This window comes from Bombina bombina, chromosome 1 (assembly GCF_027579735.1).
Source record: "Bombina bombina isolate aBomBom1 chromosome 1, aBomBom1.pri, whole genome shotgun sequence".
In the NCBI taxonomy this organism is placed as follows: Eukaryota; Metazoa; Chordata; class Amphibia; order Anura; family Bombinatoridae; genus Bombina; species Bombina bombina.
In genome coordinates this window covers 484216537-484242010 of record NC_069499.1, presented here as the reverse complement: position 1 = coordinate 484242010, position 25474 = coordinate 484216537, and the positions used below count along the sequence as shown (strand labels likewise).

Sequence of the window (25474 nt, the reverse complement as noted above, 5' to 3'; positions counted from 1 at the left end):
AGCTGAACGCGGCTTTTTTGCAGGTGTTTGGTTTTTTTTCAGCTCAAACAGCCCCATTGTTTCCTATGGGGGAATCGTGCACGAGCACGTTTTTGAGGCTGGCCGCGTCCGTAAGCAACTCTGGTATCGAGAGTTGAAGCTGCGTTAAAAATGCTCTACGCTCCTTTTTTGGAGCCTAACGCAGCCTTTATGTGGACTCTCGATACCAGAGTTATTTTTATGGTGCGGCCAGAAAAAAGCCGGCGTTAGTTTTTCGGGTCGTTACCGACAAAACTCCAAATCTAGGCCATAGGTAGCGGATCTATCAATAGAAGTGACACGCTGCAATTATACCGCAAACGGATGTTTTTTCTGCTGTTCATTTTACTCTGGAGCCTGTCTACATAACTAAGCGAGATGGAAATGGCGGCAGCTAACCATTTCATGGCCGAGCTAAGCAGACTCTTGGGTACTTACCAAGTCAAATTCACAGAGGATCTACGGGCTGCATTTACCTTACCAGTGACAAACAGAATTGAAGGCATTGCTCTATCAGCTCCTACAACTGTGACAAAGGGGGTTGCACCGCTTCGGGGCCCCGGCGGCAGCTGCCTGCCCTTTCGAGCAGCGATCGGGCACAAGAACAAGGAGACCTGTATTTGCCGCAGTTGACTGCTTCCCCTGTGTTTGCTGTTCTAGCAAGGGACGACGCGGCGGGCGAGCGCTGTTTGGAGGTCAGTGCTGGTCACGGCTTGCTGGATGGCGATTGCCCGTCGTCAGATAACAGTGTGACCGGCTTTCACAACCGAATGCCCATCTCTACAACTCTGGAAACTGCGTCTCTACAAGTACAGCTCCGCGACCCGCTCTCTAACCTTAAAGCTTCAAGTGCCGTTTTGGAACTCAGATCACTCACCTCTATTACCCAAAGGAGTCACCCATTACCTTGGTTTGCCTATGTACTGTCCTCACAATATCTACGCATAGGGCTTAGCATCCCAAAAGCAGCTGCCGGGAGTCAGCTATCATGGAGATTTGGAATCGGTTGAACCACATTAAAATGACCTCATCATCTAAATAGATAGATGTGTTTGAACTACAGATGTATGCCTTCGGTTGATCATTATAAATACTGGACTCTATGATAGTTGCTTGCCTGATGATCTAGTCTAGTTTTGAGTATCTATATATTTCTATGTTTGATGTTTCACTTTAACTCTCTCTTTCTATTTGATTAAGGATTAACCCTATATAAGTGACTATAGCTTCTCTGTTCCCAACAATTAACTATCCTGTTGAATATAGTTACTCATAAGCCCATCAGCCTCTATTTAAGTTTAGTTAACACACAGGTTTTGACCTTTGCCTATTTAAGTGCATTTAATAGTATAACTGCAGGCTGTATCCACTTAAGGTTTTATTATATAAGTCTCAGCTTCACTAGACTATAGCCATATTATTATGCACAGTTAAAACCTCTTTTTTTATTTTGAGTTGGGTCATCATAGTCTGTTTTGCTCTTAATGTCCAGCTGATATGCAAAGTTACTCATATGTAAGTTTGATTTGTTCTAATTCACTGCAATAGGGTATAGTTTGAGGCATATTCCAATGACCTACTTAGTATCCAATGAAGGGCCGATTTGTAAATCATTCCTAGCTGTAAACGGGATATACCCTAATACTTCCTATCTCCAGCAGAGGCTGGCTGTTTCACTGTATGAGGGGTGCAGTGACAACTTCAGCCTATATATCTTTTGGGGGCTTGCACAGGCACTAATATATGCTTGGGTACATTTTGGGTCCTCATACTAACTAGTAATCATGTTTAATAGTTTGACCACAGTTTAACTATCCTCAGGCTATATATATCTATAACTTTATAAGCTACGCTACATATAAGATTTTTTCTACTAAAATAGCTACCCTACCCAGGTACCTACTATTCCTGGCCAGACTTATACTGATACATAATTTTAGTAAGAAGTCAGAAAAGCTCAGTTCCTCTCAGTACACTGTATCTAAATAAGTCATATAAAGGTGTAATTTTTAGTATCCGCTAATTAGCTATCCTGTAGAATATAGTTACTCATAAGCCCATCAGCTTCTAATAAATGCTAAGTTTAGCTAGCACACAGGTTTTGACCCGTACCTATTTCAGTGCATTTACTTATATAACTGCAGGCTATGCCCACTTCAGGCTTTATTATATAAGTCTCAGCATCAGACCAATATTTAACCAGCTTCCCCCTTTTTTTTCTCCTTAGCAAATTTTTAATGACTTATATGTTCACTAGACAATGGATATATTACTTTGCACTGTTAAAGCTACTTTTTTGTTTTGAGTTGAGGCATCATAGACTGTTCTGCTCTTAATGACCAGTCAATATTCAGAGTTATCCATCTGTAAGTTTGATTTGTTCTAATTTACTACAATCGGCCACAATTTGAGGCACACTGCAATGGCTTATTCTGTATTCAATGACTAGTTGATATGTAAATCATCCCTAGCTGCAAATGGGTCATACCCTAATATTTCTTATATCCAGTAGAGGCAAGGCCTATCACCGTATGAGGGACATAGTGACGACGTCAGCCCATATAACTCTTGGGGGTTTGCACAGGCACAGATATCTGCTTGGGTACATTTTAGGTCCTCTTACTCATTAGATTCTAAGCTTGATAGTTCGCCACAGTTTAGTTACCCTCAAGGCTATGTACATCTCAGCAAAGTATTATGTGTTAATGCTATAACTTTATAAACTACATTACATATAGGATTTTTCTACTAAAACAGCTAACCTCCCTAGTTACCTACTATTCTTTGCCAGGCTTATACCGATACATAAGATCAGTAAGAAGGCAGAAGAGCTCAGTACTTCTCAGCACACTGTATCTAAAATAGTCATATAAAGGTGTAATTTCTAGAATCCGCTACCCATCACATTTAAATTTAGCACTATAGAAAAATAAGCGATACAATTCGAGGTCATAACTGTGAGATCCAAGAGTGGTCTCTCTATTTCATTTTCCCTACCCATATTTTCAGATATGTTCCCTTGTTTTAGGTCCAAGTGTGACCTTCTGTGTTGGCCAGGGAAGGTTCCCTTTTGTATAGGCACTACTTTTTACTTTTGATGTCCCTAATTGTGTATTTCAATACCGAACTGTATGGATGGTTTATCACAGTGTTGTTAAACTGAGCTGGATTGCATATGTTACCTTGAATACTCTGTAGCAACTAACTGTATGACATCTATCCTTTTTGTATACTTATACTGTTTGTAAGCCTATTTTGAGTACCTCAATAAAAATATTAAAAAAAAAAAAAAAAAAAAAAAGAGGAGACAACATATTCTCTGTTTTTAGGAAATGTTGTTTTTCACTGTAGAGCCTTTATCTGTGGGAAGCAACATCCTTTTACTGTACTAATATTGTGTTGACCTTTACAATATGGTTAACTAATATTGTGTTGACCTTTACAAGATGGTTATTACCAACAGAAATTGTGCATATGCTGCTTTTGCAGACTGAAATAGTTGTCAGTTTTTCACTGTTCAAGATCTATTGGGTAATAACTATGACCCAATCTGACAAATGTTTATTTTTCAGGTATCTTTTTTAGGTATAATCTACTATAACCACCTTAGGGCTAGATTATAGTTTAGATTTAGAAAAAGAGCCGCTATTTAAAAAAAAAAAAAAAATAATTGGCCAGTTCCATGTTTGTTCTACCACAATCCCTGAATTGTGTAAAAGTGCTATCTGCTTGTGATTTAATTCTTGCTACTTTTTGTGGCTAGTCTTAATGATCATCTGCTAAAGAGTTCCTGGCTTCTGTTCTGTTGTGGTCTTATCACATTACACATGGTAAGGCACTTTATTTGCTGCATATCAACAGGATGCAATAAAGTGTGTAGCAAATAAAACCCCAGGATTGAGATTTAGCTCTTACTGCTCTACATAACCAAAACAGTAACAGACACATTTACCCACTTTTGTATCAAACAGATACACATTGAATAGGATAGATGCTTTGTAATTGAACTTAAAGGGACACTGAACCCAAATATTTTTTTTCTTTTGTAATTCAGAAAGAGCCTGCAATTTTAAGCAACTTTCTAATTTACTCCTATTATCAATTTTTCTTCGTTCTCTTGCTATCATTATTTGAAAAAGAAGGCATCTAAGCTTTCTTTGGTTTCAGTACTCTGGACAGCACTTTTTTATTGGTGGATGAATTTATCCACCAATCAGCAAGGACAACCCAGGTTGTTCACCAAAAATGGGCCGGCATCTAAACTTACATTTTTGCATTTCAAATAAAGATACCAAGAGAATGAAGAAAATTTGATAATAGGAGTAAATTAGAAAGTTGCTTAAAATTTCATGCTCAATCTGAATCACAAAAGAAAAATTTTGGGTACAGTGTCCCTTTAACAGATGTATCTGTGTTTCAATAATGAATAATGTGCTGTTGTGTATTTTCTTTTCTCCTTACTCTATTAGTGATACTAAATTAAAGTTTTATTAGCTGAAAACACATATTATATAGAAACAGCAATTAATGCAATGTTCAATGACTTATTGCATTTTTAAGTGTATGATACCAAAACAAGAATATACTATTAAAAGAAAGTGTCCAATATCAAGGCTAATTCTGAAACTTTCCCACTGCTTACAGAGATCTAAGAACACTTGTGATAGAGATGGTTTTATCTACAGATATGTCTTGCCACTTCCAACAGATAAAAATGATGAGAAATACCTTACAGCAACCAGAAGGGTAAGTTATATTTAATGCTCTAACCAAGGTTAAGGCTATTACCTTGAACCCACTTTGTTTTTATGGTTCTGATTTTAACATTTGAAAATAAAGATTTTGATTTTAACGTTTTGGATTAGTATTAGAATTGATGGTGCGGACTACAAGTTATATATAAGTTATACCTAATGCTGTCCGTTTGGTTTACGTTGTATTAGTTTACTTGTTGTACAAATCTAATTTTAGGCTGAGGTTAGGAATTAATTATTTACACAGATACAACACCATCATTATATAAATCCTAGCACGCTGCAGGGACTGTACTGCAATCTAATAACCGAAATGGGTTTTTCATTGACAGGATAGACAAATCGAAAGCCATGTCTTTGATCCTTCATGCTGCAGATATAAGTCATCCTGCTAAATCCTGGGAAATGCATCAACGTTGGACAAATCTTCTTATGGAGGAATTTTTTCAGCAGGTGCCTTTAGCCCTAACCTAAACCCTATTTGTTACCTAACATACAGTAATCATAAAGTTCTGGAAACAGAATGTCACACAAGATACTAATAAGACTATGCAAAACAACTCTATGTGTTTGCTTCATCATAAGAAGAATAAGCCAAGAAATATAATTATTTTATGCATTTGTGGCTAGTTTCTTTATTAATTAACTTTTTTGTAATGGACGAGCGAGTTATACATTTCTGCATACAAATCTGCATGAGGATTCTATTTTGTGGTTTTAGCATATCATTTAAATGATTAAAATTAAGTGCAGCTTATAAATTATAGGCATAAAATATATGGATTATAAAATCTACATACTTATAGAGTGTTTTATAACTAAATTCATTTTCCCTTTTTTAAAAAAATAAATAACTATGATCCCTCTTTCCTTACAGGGAGACAAAGAGGCTTCATTAGGGCTTCCATTCTCACCACTTTGTGATAGAAAATCAACAATGGTAGCACAATCTCAAATAGGTAACTGCATGGTTTGTTTGTTTGCATTCCTTTATAACATTTGTTCGTTTTAATACATAAAAAAAATATTCAGGCGTTCAAAAACTTTATAAGAATTTGAAGAAAAAAAATCTAATGTGCAAATAAAAGAAACATTTTTAATAAGGTTTTCATGAAGAGTTAATTAAACGTCACTTTTATTGAAACTAGTAAGAAACACGTTTGTCTCCAGATGATAGTAAGACAAAGATATTGATTACTGCCTGATTCAGTGGCATCTTCTGCATCAGCCTTACTATTCCTATATTCCTATTTATCCTAATTGGATAAATGGGTTGATTGCAATCTGTTGTCTGTTATTTTTCAGTATGTTTTTGGGCACTGATAAGCACTTTTCAAATTTGAGTTTGAAATTCCTTTTTCGTTCCAACGGTAAAGGACCCCATACGTAAAATGGGACAGTCCATCTCCAGGTGATCACAATACAATTTCTTAATATTTTTCACCCAATCTTTGGCACCATTTTTCACTTATCATATTTGACAGCTCCACCAAGATGATAAAGTACCAAACTCCATTTTTTTAACTTCATAAGTATTCCAAAACGTTTTGGAAAGAAATGTTAAAATTAGCCAGAGGCGCCAAATGAATGAACAAATACAATTATCTGGATTAATTTAGTATCCTTTACAGTCCTAGTGGTAGTGGGCATTCCTGTAATTTATATATTTAATTTTATTAATTGACTAAATACATGATACCTTGCACAACAAACTGGACTACTAGAAATGTATGAAATATATACTGTACATTTGGCCAAACACATTCTTAACATTCCTTAATATATTATTTAGTTAAAACTTAAATTAATGTAATGCAAAATTACAGTACTTTTTATTAAAAATTAGATTTGACTTTGGGGGTATCACGTCAACTCTTAGTTTTTATCCTAGTTTTTATTCTAGATCAACAGTATTTTTAAATATATATATAAATATATACGTTGATTGGAGTAGCCGTGTTAGTCCAGAGAATTAGATATCAAAATAAGACTTGATAAAGGAAGGAACTCTTCCGAAAGCTTGTCATCTTATAAATAGTTAGTCCAATAAAAAAGTATCATTGCTCAATGCAATACTCTTGTTATTTTGATATATATATATATATATATATATATATATAAAGTCCAATATAACACACTCTCACCTATAGATCATCTAGCCAGGGTGCCAGCAGGTTAAATTCACAAAATAGAAGGAAGGAATTCACTGGTCATTTCATGAGAAGTGATATTTAATTCATGTGACGTTTCGGGGACACACTGAGGAAGGAAAGCCGAAAAGCCACATTAATTAAATATCACTTCTCTTGAAATGACCAACAAGTACCTTTCTTCTATTGTGTGTGTGTATATATATATATATATATATATATATATACACATATACAGTACTGTGCAAAAGTTTTAGGCCACCATTAGGTTTGTTGTTTTGGCAATGGTATAATGACCATATATAATTATTTCTCAGTCTATTTATTAGAATACAACTAGAAAAAAATAGGATATTTGTATGCAGTATTAAAAACAGAAAGATACAGCTTCTATAGCATAAGTGGCAAGTATTTAGTGTGATCTCCCCTTACACTTGAGCAATAGCAGGAGCCTGGCTCTTGTAAACCTAAATGGAACCCTAATTAATGTCATTGCTCATACCTGTCTTTGTCCTACTATTTCATGTCAAAATGCCTGCTGCGAAAAAGGTCTATTACACCAGGTTTGTGCAAGACATGTTTGAGCATTACATACATATGTGGTATGAGTTTAATTCATTGGATGCTTGCTAATAATACCAACTTTCAATCATATTGTTCCATTCAAAATGCCAAAGATCACAGAATTTGACAGACATAAAATCATACTTTTGCATCAGCAAGGCCACTCTTAAAGGGAAATAAGCATACAAATTGGATACTCAAGATGTGGTATTCAAGCTGTTATAAAGAAATTTGAAGAATCAGGAGAGGTCAAGGATAAAAAAGACCGGAAGAAGTCCAGCGAGGACCTGGCTCAGCATCTGGCAGCTTCATCGGGATGCCAAATTGACCCTCCTACAGTGTATGGAAGCTTGATCAAGAATGGTCTTTATGGAAGGGTAGCAGCCAAGAAAACACTATTTCTGAAGGGGAACAATGTGAAAACGCTAATATATGCTAAATCTCACAAAATTGGAATGAAGATCAGTGGCAAATAGTATTATGAAGTGAGAAATCCAAATTTGCAATTTTTGGGATCAATTGTCGAAATGTTAGAAGAAGTGTTGGAGTAAGATGTAAGAATGAGAGCTAGCGGCCTTCAGTGAAACATGATGAAGGGTCTGTCCTGGTTTGGGTCTGCATTTTTGGCAGTATTGCACCCACATAAGGTATTATCTCTTAGAAGTCAATGGAGCAAAAAAGTGGGGGGAAAACAAACACCCTACTTGCGCGCAAACACAGTCGCATATTCTTAAGTGCGCTAACTCGACATGAAAATATGAATAGTTCACATTAAATTGTTCTTTACATAGCAGAATATTTTCTGTTTATTCTTAATTACATATGTCTACACTTAACTGATGGCATTTTAGTACAATATATATCTATACCTACTGTGTATATATATATATATATATATATATATATATATATATATACATACATACATGATGATATATAGGTATAGATATATACAGATATATATATATATATATATGAATATTTATTTAGTTATAAGTACTTAGTAAATATTCCCCTATGTGAAGAACATTGGAATGCCAAATAGTTATAGTACAAATACAGTTAAACGCTTTATTAAATATGAATATTGCATAAAGATGCTTTTACATGTTTTCATCTACTTGACTGCAAAGGGCTCCAATGCACTTATATATATGTCTTTATATGTATACATATGTATTTATGTGTGTGTATATACATCTGTAAATACAGATATACACATATAAATACATAACTACATATGTACACACATATACATATTTAGACATGCATATGTATGTGCCTCTATGTTAAACCCCTTTGCGTACCTGAGACCTCATATTTTTAAACCTTTATAACATTTTGTGCAATTTTTTAAAAATAATTTTTATTAGATGGCATTATTATGAGTGTAACTGTACTTTTACATGTATTTTTTATGTGTTTTGTGACACTTTTTATTTGAGCGTAACAGTTAACCAGAGCTCTGTGGTTGCGCTATCCTGACTCTTTACTTTCAATGTGTAATACACACGTTACTTCCGATGCGCACAAACAACTGCGATAAACCCCTTATCACTTACGTATAACTGTTAGCGTGCCACTCATAATCTGGCCCTATATGGGCTCCATTTAGTATACACTTATGGGTACCTTTGCAAGCCTCCAACTGCAATTTAAAGGGACAGTCTAGTCAAAATTAAACTACAATGATTCAGATAGGGCACGTAATTATGAACAACAACCCAATTTACATTTATTCTCAGATTTGTTTTGTTCTTTTGTATTTGTTGTTGAAAGCTAAACCTAAATAGGCTCATATGCTAATTTCAAAGTCCTTGAAGGCCGCCTCTTATCTCAGTGCATTTTGACAGGTATTCACATCTAGACAGTGCTAGTTCATGTTTGCCATATAGATAAGTGGAGTTACTTATGAGTCAACACTTATTGGCTAAAATGCAAGTCTCTCAAAAGAACTGAAATAAGGAGGCAGTCTGCAGAGGCTTAGATACAAGGTTATCACAGAGGTAAAAAGTGTTTTAATATAACAGTGTTAGTTATGCAAAACTGGGGAATGGGTAATAAAGGAATTATCTATCTTTTATACAATAAAAATTCTGGAGTAGACTGTTCCTTTAAGAATCAGTAGGACCACTGCTTACTAACCTCTATGCCACCTCAGAGGTGATGGACATAAACCATCCCAGTCGGACTTGTCCAGGATGATTAACACCGCGAGAGCTGGATATGCTGTACTCCAATGCATCCAGTCTCCCTTCTTTGCTAATAGTTTTACAGAAATTCAATTAAACAAATTAGCAATACAAAAAGAAATACAACAAATATAAGCACAATCTCAACATCTGATAAGATTTAACATTTAAAAAGAGATGTAATTGCAATAAAAGCTCCTTCAGTACCAGCTTTATTATACTTAACAGGAGACACTGATGATGGACTTTGGCATTTAAACAATAATTTGCTATCTTTTCTGAATCTCTCTTGCTTTGGGCCTAGAATACCTTTTGAAGTCCAAGGGCCACTTAAATTGAAACAAGTTATTATTATTCTCTATCTTGTACTTTCCAAAGTTTTTGCTGTATGTTTGTTCAAGAGACCTCTCAAACTTGACTTTCTGTTGTACTTTAAATTTAAACGACAACTTCAGTTTGCTTCCCGAATACTTCATCTTTATTTTACATCTGATAAGTATGGCTGGGATTAGAAACAAAATATTAATCCAGATCCTAATATTTACTTATATTTAACTTTGTTTCTGATGTTTTTGTTTCAAATAGTACCTTCAAAGTAATCATATCTGATGTCCAAGGTTTTTAAAGGGCCACTTGTTTATGAGATTTGCAAAGTAAAATTTAGAATACATATTAGTATTGAACTTTAAAATGAGTGCTCTTTTCTGATAAAGTTTTGGAATATTGCTCACAAACTGCAGTCTGCCATTTGCGCACTATTGATTTATATACTGATTTATATACTTGCAATAATTCCCCTGCTTAGCATATAGAAAACGATTGTTAGCACCTGCAAGGACTACCTTTTTTTTATTCAAACATATTCTTCCCAACAATTCCAGAAATAATTACTTTTTGATAGAGCAGACTATTTTCCATAATACTGAAAGTGGTTTATTTAATACAGAGATGATCAATGGTGACACTTGGGCCTCATGTGGCCCTCTGCAGTAGTTTTTTTGGCCCCTGGGAAAAAGCAGAGCTGATCTAAGAATGAGTGCTTTAGTTTTTGTTGCCCCAGCTAAAAACAAAACTAAAAGTGTGCATTCTGTGGACTTCGATTGGTGGTCACAAGTCAAAGAGCCTACTGAAAGGAAAAATAGCAGATAGAGGATACTCAGCAACCTTACCTGACCATGTGCCCCAGTACATTTTTAGTAAATCTATTATATTTGTGTATATTAGTCATAAACTTATAAGCCACCTTTGAAACCTCTAAATGATTGATCTACGGTGCTTTGTTAGCCATCATTAATCGAATAGATTACTTTTCATACCACAACATGTGAGCCTAGTTTTAATCACTTTGGCCTAGATTACAAGTGGATGGATATTGTTCTTTACGGATTTTTGCGCATATTACAAGTTAAAAGTAAGTATATTTGTTTAAGCACAATTGCAATTTACACTCATCTGGTTAGAGTGACTTGAAATCTCCCGTAAAGGACAGGGGGGGGGGGGGATTGGATTAAACACAACATAAATACACTTAAAAGTACAGTTACACTTATATAAACATTATCTGATAAAACATATTTTAAAAATATATGTATTGATCTAATTATATGTGTATATATGTATTTATATACATGTACATTGGAGCCCTTTGCAGTTAAATACCGGACCACATGAAAAAGTATTTTTTATTCAATCTTTTTTAAAATAATGTTAACGTTTAATGTTTAACTGTGTATTTACTGTAAATATTTTGCATTCCAATGTTCTTCACATAAAGTAATATGTTTAATAAATATTCCTATATATATATATCTGTATATACCTATACACAATTATATATATAGTCATGCCAAAAATATTGGTACCCCTGCATTTCTGTCAGATAATGCACCACTTCACCCAAAAATTTGTTGCAATTACAAATGTTTAGGCATTCTAATGTTTATTTATTTTGTTTATATTGAATATGACACAAAAAAGTGGAGAAAAAAAAGCCCAATCTTACACATTCCATGCAAAACTCCAAAAATGGACTGGACCAAACTATTGGCACCTTCTCAAAATTGTAAGAAATAATTGCATTCCAAGTTTGTGATGCTACTGTAATTTGTAATTAAACTCACCTGTAGCAATTAACAGGTGCTGAAAATATAGAAATCACACCGGCAACCAGTTAAAATGGGGAAAAATGTACTCAACCTTTCTGTTGTGTGTCTCTGAGTGCCACACTGAGCATGGAGAAGAGAAAAAGCAACAACGAATTGTCTGAGGATTTGAGAACAAAAATTGTGGAAAAGGATGGACAATCTCAAGGTTACAAGTTCATCTCCAGAGATCTTAATGTTCCTGTGTCCACTGTGAGCAACATTGTTAAGAAGTTTACAGCCCATGGCACTGTAGCTAATCTCCCTGGATGTGGACGAAAGAGAAAAAAATGATTAAAGATTGCAACAAAGGATTGTTCGAATGGTGGATAAAGAACCTCGATCAACTTCCAGACAAATTCAAGCTGACCTTCAGGCACAGGTTACAAATGTGTCAGCTTGAACTATATGTTGCCATCTAAATGAAAAGGGACACTATGGTAGGAAACCCAGGAGGACCCCACTACTGACATAGAAACATAAAAAAGCGAGATTGGAGTTTGCCAAAACTTACCTGGAGAAGTCAAAATCCTTTTTGGAGCATGTGCTGTGGACAGACGAAAAAAAATTACAGCTATTTGATAAAGCCCATCATTCTACTGTTTTCACAAAAAGAAATTGGGCTTTTAAAGAAAAGAATACAGTCCCTACAGTCAAACATGGTGGAAGTTCACTGATGTTTAGGGGTTGCTTTACTGCTTCAGGCACTGTATGTCTTGACTGTGTGCATAGCATTAGGAAATCTGAAGACTACCAAAGAATTCTGTGGTGCAATGTAGGACCCAGTGTCAGAAAGTTGGGTCTCTGTCAGAGTTCATGGGTCTTACAACAGGACAATGACCCAAAGCACATGTCAAAAAGCACCCAGAAATGGTTTAAAACAAAGCACTGGAGAGTACTGAACTGGAACTGTGTGTGTGTGTGTGTGTGTGTATATATACGTACATATATATATATATATATATATATATATATATATATATATATACACATATTTATTTAAGAATAAATAGAACATATTCTTCTATGTGAAGTTCTTTGGAATGTAAAATATTCATAATTCATGATGGATTTAGAGCTCTTGAATAAACACAATCGGCTTAGTGTTTTTTTCAGTTTGCGCTCTCCATTGAAGTCTAGGAGGAGAATACTTTAATACAGTTGCTATATCTTACACCTAACTCCTTTTTTTTTTCTCACTTTTTACTTTAAACATGTAAAACGCGCGCTACCCGACGTGCGCAAAAAAAGTTTATCTCCTGCAAAGTTATTCCTCCAGTGGGAGGGCTAAATATTGCTCTACTCGTAATCTAGCCTTTTATAAGGTTACAAACAAATGGCTTCAGGTCAGAAATTAAACATCACTGCCCCAATCGCTGTCTAGACATGTGCAATTGTTTTGACCGAATTTGGTTTTCGGACGAATTTTGGACAATTCAGAGATTCGGATGAATCAGAATTTCAGAATCGGCACCATAACTAAAATTCCGAAAACTAATAAATCAGTTTCAGAAATTTCAGATCCATTCTTTTTTCATATTTGAAATTTTTCATTGTTCATCTAAAACGCAGTTTCCAAACAACGCCAACACTAACTAAAACACTAAATAACGTTATTAACCCTTAAACCGTCGTTCCCTGACACTAAATAAAGCTATTAACCCCTAAACCGCCCCCCCCTCCACATCGCCAATACTAACTAAACCTATTAATCCCTAAACCGCCGTTTCCCGACATCGCCAACACTAACTAAATCTATTAACCCCTAAACCGCCGCATCTCCCCATCACCGACACTAACAAACCTATTAACCTCTAAATCGCCGCCCCCCCCCCACATCGCCAAAACTAAATAAACCTATTAACCTCTAAACCGCCATTCCCCAACATCGGAGACACTAACTAAACCTATTAACCTCCAAACTGCCGTTCCCCCAACATCGGAGACACTAACTAAACCTATTAACCTCCAAACTGCCGTTCCCCGACATCGCAACCTATTTAAAAATAAATACAAACTTACCTGTGAAAAAAAAATAAAACCTAAGCTAGTTACAATATTGCTATTTACTATCTAGTTAAAAATAAATACAAACTTACCTACCTGTGAAATAAAAATAAATCCTAAATATAACTAAAACAACACCTAACATCTGTTTAAAAATAATAATAAAACCTAACATTACAAAAAAATTAAAACTGCACTAAACACTAAACACTAAAATTTACAAAAAAATAAAAAAACTACCATTACAAAAAATAACAAACGAAATTATCCAAAATAATAAAAAATATTGCTATTCTAATACCCTGTATAAAAAAACAGCTCTTTTGTCTAAAAATATTAAACATATATCCCTAACATAACAATCCCCCACCCCCACCCCCAAACCCCCAAAATAACAAAAAAACTAACTAAATAAAACCTAATCTACCCATTGCCCTGAAAAGGGCATTTGTATGGGCATTGCCCTTAAAAGGGCATTCAGCTATTTTACAGCCCATTAAAAATAAAAAAGCCCTAAACTAAAAAAAAAACACCCCAAAAAACCCCTAACCCCAAAATCGGTACTCATAGTTCCTGAAGTCCGGTGAAAGATCTTCATTGCAACGGCGAAGCATCTTCACCCAGGTGGCTCCATCTGCATCCATTGCGGGACCGACATCTTCTATCTTCATCCCAGCTGAGGCAGAGCAGTTGGTGAATTTGTGGAGGCAGAGGTCCAGACAGAGATCCGTTGTTCCGATGTGGAGTGTTCAAATCACCCAATAGGATTAAAGCAGCTCTCATCCTATGCTCTCACAACCAAATAAACGCCTAGATTACGAGTTTTGCGTTAGAAGCTGTGCGGTGCTAACGAGCAGTTTATGCTCACTGCTCACTTGTAGACAATGCTGGTATTACGGATTTTTAGAAACCCGTCGTTAACTGCAAAAAAGTGAGCGAAGAGCAAAATTTAGCTCCACATCTCACCTCAATACCAGCGCTGCTTATGTTAGCGGTGACTTGGCTAAACGTGCTCGTGCACGATTTCCCCATAGGAATCAATGGGGGAGAGCCGGCTGAAAAAAAACCTAACACCTGCAAAAAAGCAGCTTAAAGCTCCGAACACAGCCCCATTGAACCCAGAGTCTAAACACCCCTAATCTTACACTTATTAACCACTAATCTGCAGCTCCTGACATCGCCAACACCTATATTATATTAGTAACCCCTAATCTGCCACTCCGGACACCGCCGCCACCTACATTATAGTTATGAACCCCTAATCTGCTGCCCCCAACATCGCCGAACCCTACATTATATTAATTAACCCCTAATCTGCCACCCCCAATGTTGCCGCAACCTAACTACATTTATTAACCCCTAATCTGCCACCCAAAACGTTGCCACCACTATAATAAAGTTATTAACCCCTAAACTTAAGTCTAACCTTAACCCTAACTCCCCCTAACTTAAATATAATTTAAATAAATCTAAATAAAATAATTATCATTAACTAAATAATTCCTATTTAAAACTTAATACTTACCTATAAAATAAACCCTAAGATAGCTACAATATAACTAATAGTTACATTGTAGCTAGCTTAGGGTTTATTTTTATTTTACAGGCAACTTTGTATTTATTTTAACTAGGTACAATAGTTATTAAATATTTATTAACTGTTTAATAACTACCTTGCTAAAATAAATACAAAAGTACCTGTAAAATAAAACCTAACCTAAGTTACAATTACACCTAACGCTACACTATAATTAAATTAATTACCTAAATTAAATACAATTAATTACAATTAAACAAAATTATCTAAAGTACAAAAAAAAACACACTAAATTACAGAAAATAATAAACAAATTACAAGATTTTTAAACTAATTACACCTAATCTAATCCCCCATACAAAATAAAAAAGCCCGCCAAAATAAAAAAGCCCTACCCTACACTAAATTACACATAGCCCTTAAAAGGGCCTTTTGCAGGGCATTGCCCCAAAGTAATCAGCTCTTTTACCTGAAAAAAATTACAATTCCCCCCCCAACATTAAAATCCACCACCCACACAACCAACCCTACTCTAAAACCTACTCAATCCCCCCTTAAAAAAACCTAACACTAACCCCTTGAAGATCACCTTACTGGGAGACGTCTTCACCCAACCGGGCAGAAGTGGTCCTCCAGACGGGCAGAAGTCTTCATCCAACCGGGCAGAAGTGGTCCTCCAGATGGGCAGAAGTCTTCATCCAGATGGCATCTTCTATCTTCATCCATCCGGCGCGGAGCAGGTCCATCTTCAAGACATCTGACGCGGAGCATCCTCTTCTTTCCACGGCCAACGACTGAATGAAGGTTTCTTTAAATGACGTCATCCAAGATCGCGTCCCTTAAATTCCGATTGGCTGATAGAATTCTATCGGAATTAAGGTAGAAAAAATCCTATTGGCTGATGCAATCAGGCAATAGGATTGAACTGGCATTCTATTGCCTGATTGGAACAGCCAATAGAATGCCAGCTCAATCCTATTGGCTGATTGGCTGATGGATGAAGATAGAAGATGCCGTCTGGATGAAGACTTCTGCCCGTCTGGAGGACCACTTCTGCACGGTTGGATGAAGACTTCTCCCAGCTTCGTTGAGGACTTCGTCCCGATTGGGTGAAGACGTCTCCCGGTAAGATGATCTTCAGGGGGTTAGTGTTAGTTTTTTTTAAGGGGAGATTGGGTGGGTTTTAGAGTAGGGTTGGTTGTGTGGGTGGGGGGTTTTAATGTTGGGGGAGGTATTTGTACTTTTTTTTTTACAGGTAAAAGAGCTGATTACTTTGGGGCAATGCCCCGCAAAAGGCCCTTTTAAGGGCTATGTGTAATTTAGTGTAGGGTAGGGCTTTTTTATTTTGGGGGGCTTTTTATTTTGTTAGGGTGATTAGAAATCGGTGTAATTAGTTTAAAAATCTTGTAATTTCTTTATTATTTTCTGTAATTTAGTGGGGAGGTTTTGTACTTTAGATAATTTTATTTAATTGTAATTAATTGTATTTAATTTAGTTAATTTATTTAATTATAGTGTAGTGTTAGGTGTTAGTGTAACTTAGGTTAGATTTTATTTTACAGGTAAATTTGTCTTTATTTGAACTAGGTAGTTATTAAATAGTTAATAACTATTCTACCTAGTTAAAATAAATACAAAGTTGCCTGTAAAATAAAAATAAACCCTAAGCTAGATACAATGTAACTATTAGTTATATTGTAGCTAGTTTAGGGTTTATTTTATAGGTAAGTATTTAGTTTTAAATAGGAATTATTTAGTTAATTGTAGTAATTTTATTTAGATTTATTGTAATTATATTTAAGTTAGGGGGGTTAGGGTTAGACTTAGGTTTAGGGGTTAATACATTTAATATAGTGGCGGTGACGTTGGGGGCGGCAGATTAGGGGTTAATAAATGTAGGTAGGTGGCGGCGATGTTAGGGATGGCAGATTAGGGGTTAATAATATTTAACTAGTGTTTGCGATGCGGGATTGCCGCTGTTTAGGGGTTAATATATTTATTATAGTGGCGGCGATGTCCGGTTTGGCAGATTAGGGGTTAAAATATTTATTTTAGTGTTTGCGATGTGGGGGGCCTCGGTTTAGGGATTAATAGGTAGTTTATTGGTGTTAGTGTACTTTTAAGCACTTTAGTTAAGAGTTTTATGCTAAGGCGTTGTAGTGTAAAACTCTTAACTACTGACTTTTAAATGCGGTACCAGGCTTGACAGGAGAGGGTCTACCGCTCACTTTTGGTCAGAATCGCAATACCGGCGCTATGCAAGTCCTATTGAAAATATAGGATACACAAAAGACATAAGTGGATTTGCAGTATTTCCGAGTCTGGCCAAAAAAGTGAGCGGTATACCTGTACCTGCAAGACTCGTAATACCAGCAGGCGTTAAAAAGCAGCATTAGGACCTCTTAATGCTGCTTTTTAACCCTAACACACAACTCGTAATCTAGGCCATAGTTAATTAACCTATATGATCATTTTTATAGCCTCTTTTAAATATATATTTGGCTATTTCCCTTTCTAACTAATGGCAACCCTTGGGCTATGGATAATGGAAATATAAGCAATTGGGAATAGTAATGTTAAGATTTAAGGGGTAAGGTGAATATTTATATGGATAGAAGCAATGTTCTGTTTCCATGGGACTTAGCAATATATAATACTTGAATTGAGATAGCACTTTAAAACTGGGCACATATTGTTAGTCGCCAAGTCCCTCAGTATGTGTTATAATCGTTCAGGAAGATTGGTCAAAGGACACATTTTCCTTTGTTTACTAATTAAACATTTTGTGGGGGGGCTGATCTATTGTCACAGAGCTAGGAATCTAGAGGAAATAGGGGTATATGAAAATATCAGGTTTACAAGAACATAGCAGGTTTAGTGAAGTCTTCTGTCTGTATCCTTCTTTAACTAATTCTTGACTCCCCTCTAGTGGTGGTAATCGGTAGCTATATCTTATCTCAAGATGAATAAGTTGTGATCCACAGTTTACAACTTTATCATAAGAAATGTCTCAGGAAATGTTGAGGAGATGTTCAATTATAGTCTATCAAGCTTGAGGATGGATATTCAATCCCTACCTTTCTATTCATATCTATATCCTGACAAAAAAGCATATTAGTATATTCTAATTGAACATTTCTAGTAAAAGTTTTGTAAACATAAGCAGACTCTACAGTGGGGCAAAAAAGTATTTAGTCAGCCACCAATTGTTCAAGTTCTCCCACTTAAGAAGATGAGAGAGGCCTGTAATTTTCATCATAGGTATACCTCAACTATGAGAGACAAAATGTGGAAACAAATCCAGACAATCACATTGTCTGATTTGGAAATAATTTATTTGCAAATTATGGTGGAAAATAACTATTTGGTCAATATCAAAAGTTCATCTAAATACTTTGTTATATATCCTTTTTTGGCAATGACAGAGGTCAAACGTTTTCTGTAAGTCTTCACAAGGTTGTCACACACTGTTGCTGGTATGTTGGCCCATACCTGCATGCAGATCTCCTCTAGAGCAGTGATGTTTTGGGGCTGTCGCTGGGCAACAAGGACTTTCAACTCCCTCCAAAGGTTTTATATGGGGTTGAGATCTGGAGACTGGCTAGGCCACTCCAGGACCTTGAAATGCTTCATACAAAGCCACTCCTTCATTGCCCGGGTGGTGTGTTTGGGATCATTGTCATGCTGAAAGACCCAGCCATGTTTCATCTTCAATGCCCTTGCTGATGGAAGGAGGTTTGCACTCAAAATCTCATGATACATGGCCCCATTCATTCTTTCATGTACATGGATCAGTCGTCGTGTTCCCTTTGCAGAGAAACAGCCCCAAAGCATGATATTGTCACCCCCATGCTCCACAGTAGGTATGGTGTTCTTTGGTTGCAACTCAGCATTCTCTCTCCTCCAAACATAATGAGTTGTGTTTCTACCAAACAGTTCTACTTTGGTTTCATTTGACCATATGACATTCTACAAATCTGCTTCTGGATCATCCAAATGCTCTCTAGCATACTTCAGACGGGCCCGGACATGGCTTAAGCAGGGGGACACGTCTGGCACTGCAGGATCTGAGTCCCTGGTGGAGTAGTGTGTTACTGATGGTAGCTTTTGTTACATTGGTCCCAGCTCTCTGCAGGTCATTCACTAGGTCCCCCCGTGTGGTTCTGGGATGTTTGCTCACTGTTCTTGTGATCATTTTGACCCCATGGGGTGAGACCTTGCATGGAGCTCCAGATCGAGGGAGATTATCAGTGGCCTTGTATGTCTTCCATTTTCTAATTTTTGCTCCCACAGTTGATTTCTTCACACCAAGCTGCTTGCCTATTGCAGATTCAGTCTTTCCAGCCTGGTGCAGGTCTACAATTTTGTTTCTAGTGTCCTTCAACAGCTCTTTTGGTCTTCACCATAGTGGAGTTTGGAGTGTGACTGTTTGAGGTTGTGGACAGGTGTCTTTTATACTGATAACAAGTTCAAACAGGTGCCATTAATACAGGTAATGAGTGGAGGACAGAGGAGCCTCTTAAAGAAGAAGATACAGGTATGTGAGAGACAGAAATCTTGCTTGTTTGTAGGTGACCAAATACTTATTTTCCACCATAATATGAAAATAAATTCTTTCCAAATCAGACAATTTGATTTTCTGGATTTGTTTCCACATTTTGTCTCTCATAGTTGAGGTATACCTATGAGGAAAATTACAGGCCTCTCTCATCTTCTTAAGTGGGAGAACTTGCACAATTGGTGGCTGACTAAATACTTTTTTGCCCCACTGTATATATATATATAGGTCCTAATAGAATCTGAGAAGTATAACATAAAATATCATAGGTTATAAGGGAACTCCTAGGTTGGATACTGTCATAGTGAGTTACCATCAAAACAAAGTAATATCAGCGTTAACATATAGCATTTGTACATATATATATATCTGTATATATCTATACCTATATATAATCATCTATATATTTAGTTATATATTTTAACAAAAACACATCATATATATATATATATATGTGTGTGTGTAGAAATATGTATTTTTGAATAAATAGAAAATTTTTGCAAAATAAGGAACTTTGGAATGGGAAATATGAATATTTTCATGTCAGGTTAGCGCACTTGAGAATATATTCAAGAAAAAAGTCCCTAATAACCTTTAGGGAAGGTGGAAAAGAGGGGAGGTAGTTCACCCTAGTGACCTCCAAATACAATCCTATGTGTAAAAAGGAGGTAGTGCCTAATGCCACAACAAAGTATTTAGAAAAATGGAGAGAAGGACAGGAGCATTATTGGACACACTTAGATATCAATATACTGAGAATGACTCCTAAAGTGGACCATGGGAGAAATTACATCCTATTATTCCAAGAAAGCACTACAGGTAATTAATTTGTTCATACCTAAGGGATTCATGCTTTGAAGTCTGAAAATCCACTTAGTTTCAGCTCTAAGTAAGGAATTTTCGATATTTCCACCCTGTATTCCAAGAGAAACTTTCTGAAGGATCCAGCTTTGCAGATCCGGCTTGCAATCATGTTTTTCTAGAAAATGTCTGGCCACCGTTGTCAATTTTTTATCCTTCTCCAAGTCACTTCTTGTATTTTTAATATTGCAAATGTGTTCCCCCAGACGTTTTCTGAATTCACGAGTCGACATTCCAACATATCTTTTCTTGCACTTACATTCTATGCAATATACAATGTTTTTACTCTAACAAATAAAAAAGTCATTTATAAATATTGTTCCAGCTGGAAAAAATATCAATCTGTTTCATGTTCAGCATGTATGGGCAAAATGTACATGTCGCACATGCATACGTTCCTTTGAAATCATCTTTCCTGCGGTTAGTATGTTTCACAAAATGACTTTTTGTAATTCTATCCCTTATCTTAGGGGCTCTCTTCCAACTTATGGCAACTGTGTCTCCCAAGCATTTAGACAAATCTTCATCCGTTTTAAGAATATGAGCATGTTTGTTCAGGATATCTCTTATTTCTCTATGCGCTTCATTGAAAGTGCCAATGAAGCGCAACCTGTTATCCTGACTTGTTTTAGATTTAGGTTTCAGCAGATCCGGTCTGTCTGTGTGTAAAGCCCCGTGGTACGCTTTCTTGAGGATACTATTGGGGTATCCTCTTGCTTTCAATCTCTGTTTCATGTCTTTAGCCTGATATTTAATGATAGAGAGATCAGAGCAATTACGTCTCAGCCTAAGAAATTCCCCAAATGGGATTGCCTTTTTAGTTGATGGATGGTGTGCACTCTTGAAGTTGAGTATAGAATTAGTGGCGGTTTCTTTCCTATAAAGGTCAGATTTGACCTGGCCAAACATGTCTCTTGATATTCTCAAGTCAAGAAATGTCACACTGTCATGTTTGATCTCATATGTCAGTCGTAGATTCAAATTGTTTGTATTCAGAATCTCAATGAATTCTTTAAAGAGAGATGCTCCCCCCTTGCAGAGTAAGAATACATCATCAATATATCTGAGACATAAAATGATGTTTTTCCATGTTTTCACTGAACACAAACTCGCGTTCCCACCACCCCAGGTATATATTCGCATAGGTGGGGGCACATGCAGTGCCCATGGCAGTTCCGCAAGTCTGAAGAAAAAACTTGTCGATGAACACAAAAAAATTATGGCTCAGTATAAAATTAAGGAGTTTCACAAAGAATCGGTTTCTCAATATATTCTCAGATGATTCCATCTGAAGAAAATAGTTAACCGCATGACACACCCATTTGTGGTCTATGGAGGTGTAGAGTGATTCCACATCGCAGGTTGCAAGTAGCATATCATCATCTAAGATCATTCCTTCAATTTGGGGAGATGGGAGTGTAAGGACAATGTCCCTCAAGCACAAATCAAGATATCTAGATGCCTGTTCGCAGAGGCTACCAATGCCTGCCATGATAGGTCTACCAGGAGGCACTGTCTTGTTTTTTGTGTATCTTTGGCAGAAGAAAAAAAGTTGCAATTTGGGGATTTTCTACCATCAGAAATTTGTATTCTTTATTGTCTTTATAAGGTCTTTATAAGGTTTTGTTAACAAGTGAATTTACTTGTGCCTATGGCATCGATATCCTTAATATATTTGATAATTCTGTAAATTCAGGTTTTTCCTGACCAGGAGAGATAGCAGTGCTCTCTTTATTTATTTTTGTTTTTAAATCGTACCTATAGAGCTGTTCATATTAGCTTAATGGTGGCATGGTCCACAACTTTATTTTAACATTATTCATAAATGTTATGTTTTTTTCTAGTTAAATCAACATTCTCTCTTACACTGTACTCTACACTACGATATATTATGGTAATCCATCCTGTAAGTGTGCCCAATAATGCACTTGAGAATATGCAATCGTGTTTGTGCACGAGCAGGTGTTAGGTTTTTTTTCCACTTTTTTTGCTCCATTGACTTTTATGGGGGAATATGCTATTGTGTGCATGATATTCTAAGTTTGGCTTTTTACACGAAAACAGTATACGCTCATAATATGAGTGGAACCTGACATGCGCAAACAGCTTACTTAAATAGCGCTCCACTTGTAATCTAGCCCAATATATTCAATTTTTCTCCTGTTACATTTAATTCTTTAACTTCTGTTCTAAAATGTCAAAAATAATGTTTAAACAAAAGACACTTGTTTTTAATTTAGTTTGTTAATTCCTCATTATGGTCTAAAAAATAAAACTTACCAGGATAGGCTCAATGACCTAAATATGTATAGGTTAGAGGAGGGAATGGAAAGAGGTGATATGATAGCAACTTTCAAGTATGTTAAAGGGCTTAGTAAAACAAAGGTTGTGGGTATTTTACATAAAATGGAAAATTCAAGAACAAGGGGTCATGAGCTCAAGCTAAATGGTAGTAGATTCAGGAGTAATTTGAGGAAGCACTTCTTTACAGAAAGAGTGATTGATTTATGGAATAAACTTCCTCAAGAGGTAGTAATGACAAACACTGTTGGGGACTTTAAAAATGCTTGGGACAAGCATAAGTCTATCCTATGAACTAGATACGTTTATACTGTTAGGTAATATCGGGCAGACTTGCTGGGCCTATGGCTCTTATCTGCCGTCAATATCTATGTTTCTATATTTACAACCGCAATTCCGAAAAAATTGGGACAGTATGGAAAATGCAAATAAATCAAACAAAAGTCATTTGAAAATTCGATTCACCCTGTACTATATTAAAAACACATTATTAACACATTATTTGATGTTTTACTTTCTGAATTTAATGTATTTTTTAAAATATATACTTACTTCAAATCTGATGAATGCAACAAACTCCAAAAAAGCACCACAATGCACCACACATTCTCAATCGGAGACAGGTCAGGACTGCAGGCTGGCCATGCTAGCACCCGCACTCTCTGCTTACGCAACCATGCGATTGGGACGTCCCTGGAAAAGCCAACGTCTGGATGGCAGCATATGTTGCTCCAAAATGTATACATATCTTTCTGCATTAATGGTGCCCTCTTTAATTAGATCACTGCTGTATAGTTATTTAAACACATAAAATTAAAATAAAACATACATTTCACACATTAAAAACAATTAAAACAAGCAATACATTGTATCTTTCAACAAATCTAGTGATACGTGTGCTGCAGAGGTATTACAGCCAGAGAAATGTCCATCCACATAAAGTTCTTATTGTGCAAGGTGAATTGTTCTCCAATGTCTGTTACAGGGATTCCGAACGTGCTGCAAATACAGACAAATAATTGTCTCAGGAGTGTATAAAAACTCTTCACAAATTAAGTTTGAGAAAGGAGAAATCTGAAACGCGTTGCTTCTTTTGGTCTGACGGCCACGGTAGTGTGAAGGTTTAGACACCACATCATACCCGGTCCGGTTCCAAGTTAATATTTAGTGAACGCTCACGGGTTTTGGTTCCAAACATCTAGACTCATATTCTGCATGATCCGGAGTGGAGATGATCGTTACAAACTTAACTGTAAGTTCGGATATACTTAATTTGTGAAGTTTTTATACACTCCTGAGACAATTATTTGTCTGTATTTACAGCACGTTCGGAAACCCTGTAAAGGACATTGGAGAACGATTCACCTTGCACAATAAGAACTTTATGTGTATGGACATTTCTCTGGCTGTAATACCTCTGCAGCACAAGTATCACTAGATTTGTTGAAAGATAAGATGTATTGCTTGTTTTAATTGTTTTTAATGTGTGAAATTTATGTTTTATTTTAACTTTATGTGTTTAAATACCTATACAAAAGTGATCTAATCAAATTGTACGAATTATCCTTAATAATAGCCACCTCCTATATATCCGCCATATGTTTCAGCTTTGAATCATTTGTTTAATTTAATCTTTGGTTAATATAAACTGTTTAGGGAATTTATAACTACTTTTTGTTTACGTATTGGCGAATGATATCCATCGCTTTTTCCTCTCCCCCAGAATTAATGGTGCCCTTACAGATGTTCAAGTTACCCATGCCATGAGCGCTAACACACCCCCATACATGACAAACACTGACTTTTTGGACCTGACGATGATAACAGCTTGGATGGTCCTTTTTCTCTTTGGCCCGGATAACACGACAGCTGTTTTTTCCAAAACTATTTTAAATGTTGACTCGTTGGACCATTGTGCTACTGTCCATCTCAGATGAGCCTGAGCCCAGAGAATTTGTCAACAATTCTGGACAGTGTTGATGTATGGCTTCTGTTTTGCAGAATAAAGCCCTAAAGGGACAGTCAAGTCCAAAATAAACTGTAATGATTCAGATAGGGCATGCCATTTTAAAAAACTTTCCAATTTACTTTTATCACCAATTTTGCTTTGTTCTCTTGGTATTCTTAGTTGAAAGCTAAACCTAGGTAGGCTCATATGCTAATTTCTTAGACTTTGAAGGCCGCTTTTTATCTAAATGCATTTTAACAGTTTTTCACCACTAGAGGACATTAGTTCATGAGTTTCATATAGATAACATTGAACACACGTTGAGGTACATAGGAGTCAGCACTGATTGGCTAAAATGCAAGTCTGTCAAAAGAAATGAAATAAGGGGGAAGTTTACAGAACCTTAGATACCAGGTAATCATAGAGGTAAAAAGTGTATTATT

The 25474-nt window shown here is 36.1% G+C and overlaps 1 protein-coding gene across 1 annotated transcript in view; it reads left to right on the top strand.

Moving 5' to 3' along the window:
• PDE1A (phosphodiesterase 1A) overlaps positions 1-25474 on the top strand; it is a 545834-nt gene that overhangs the window by 503097 nt on the left and 17263 nt on the right. The window contains exons 9-11 of the mRNA XM_053698529.1: positions 4663-4764; positions 5105-5225; positions 5650-5731. Coding sequence (XP_053554504.1) covers positions 4663-4764; positions 5105-5225; positions 5650-5731 — 305 coding nt within the window. The remainder of the gene's footprint in view (positions 1-4662; positions 4765-5104; positions 5226-5649; positions 5732-25474) is intronic.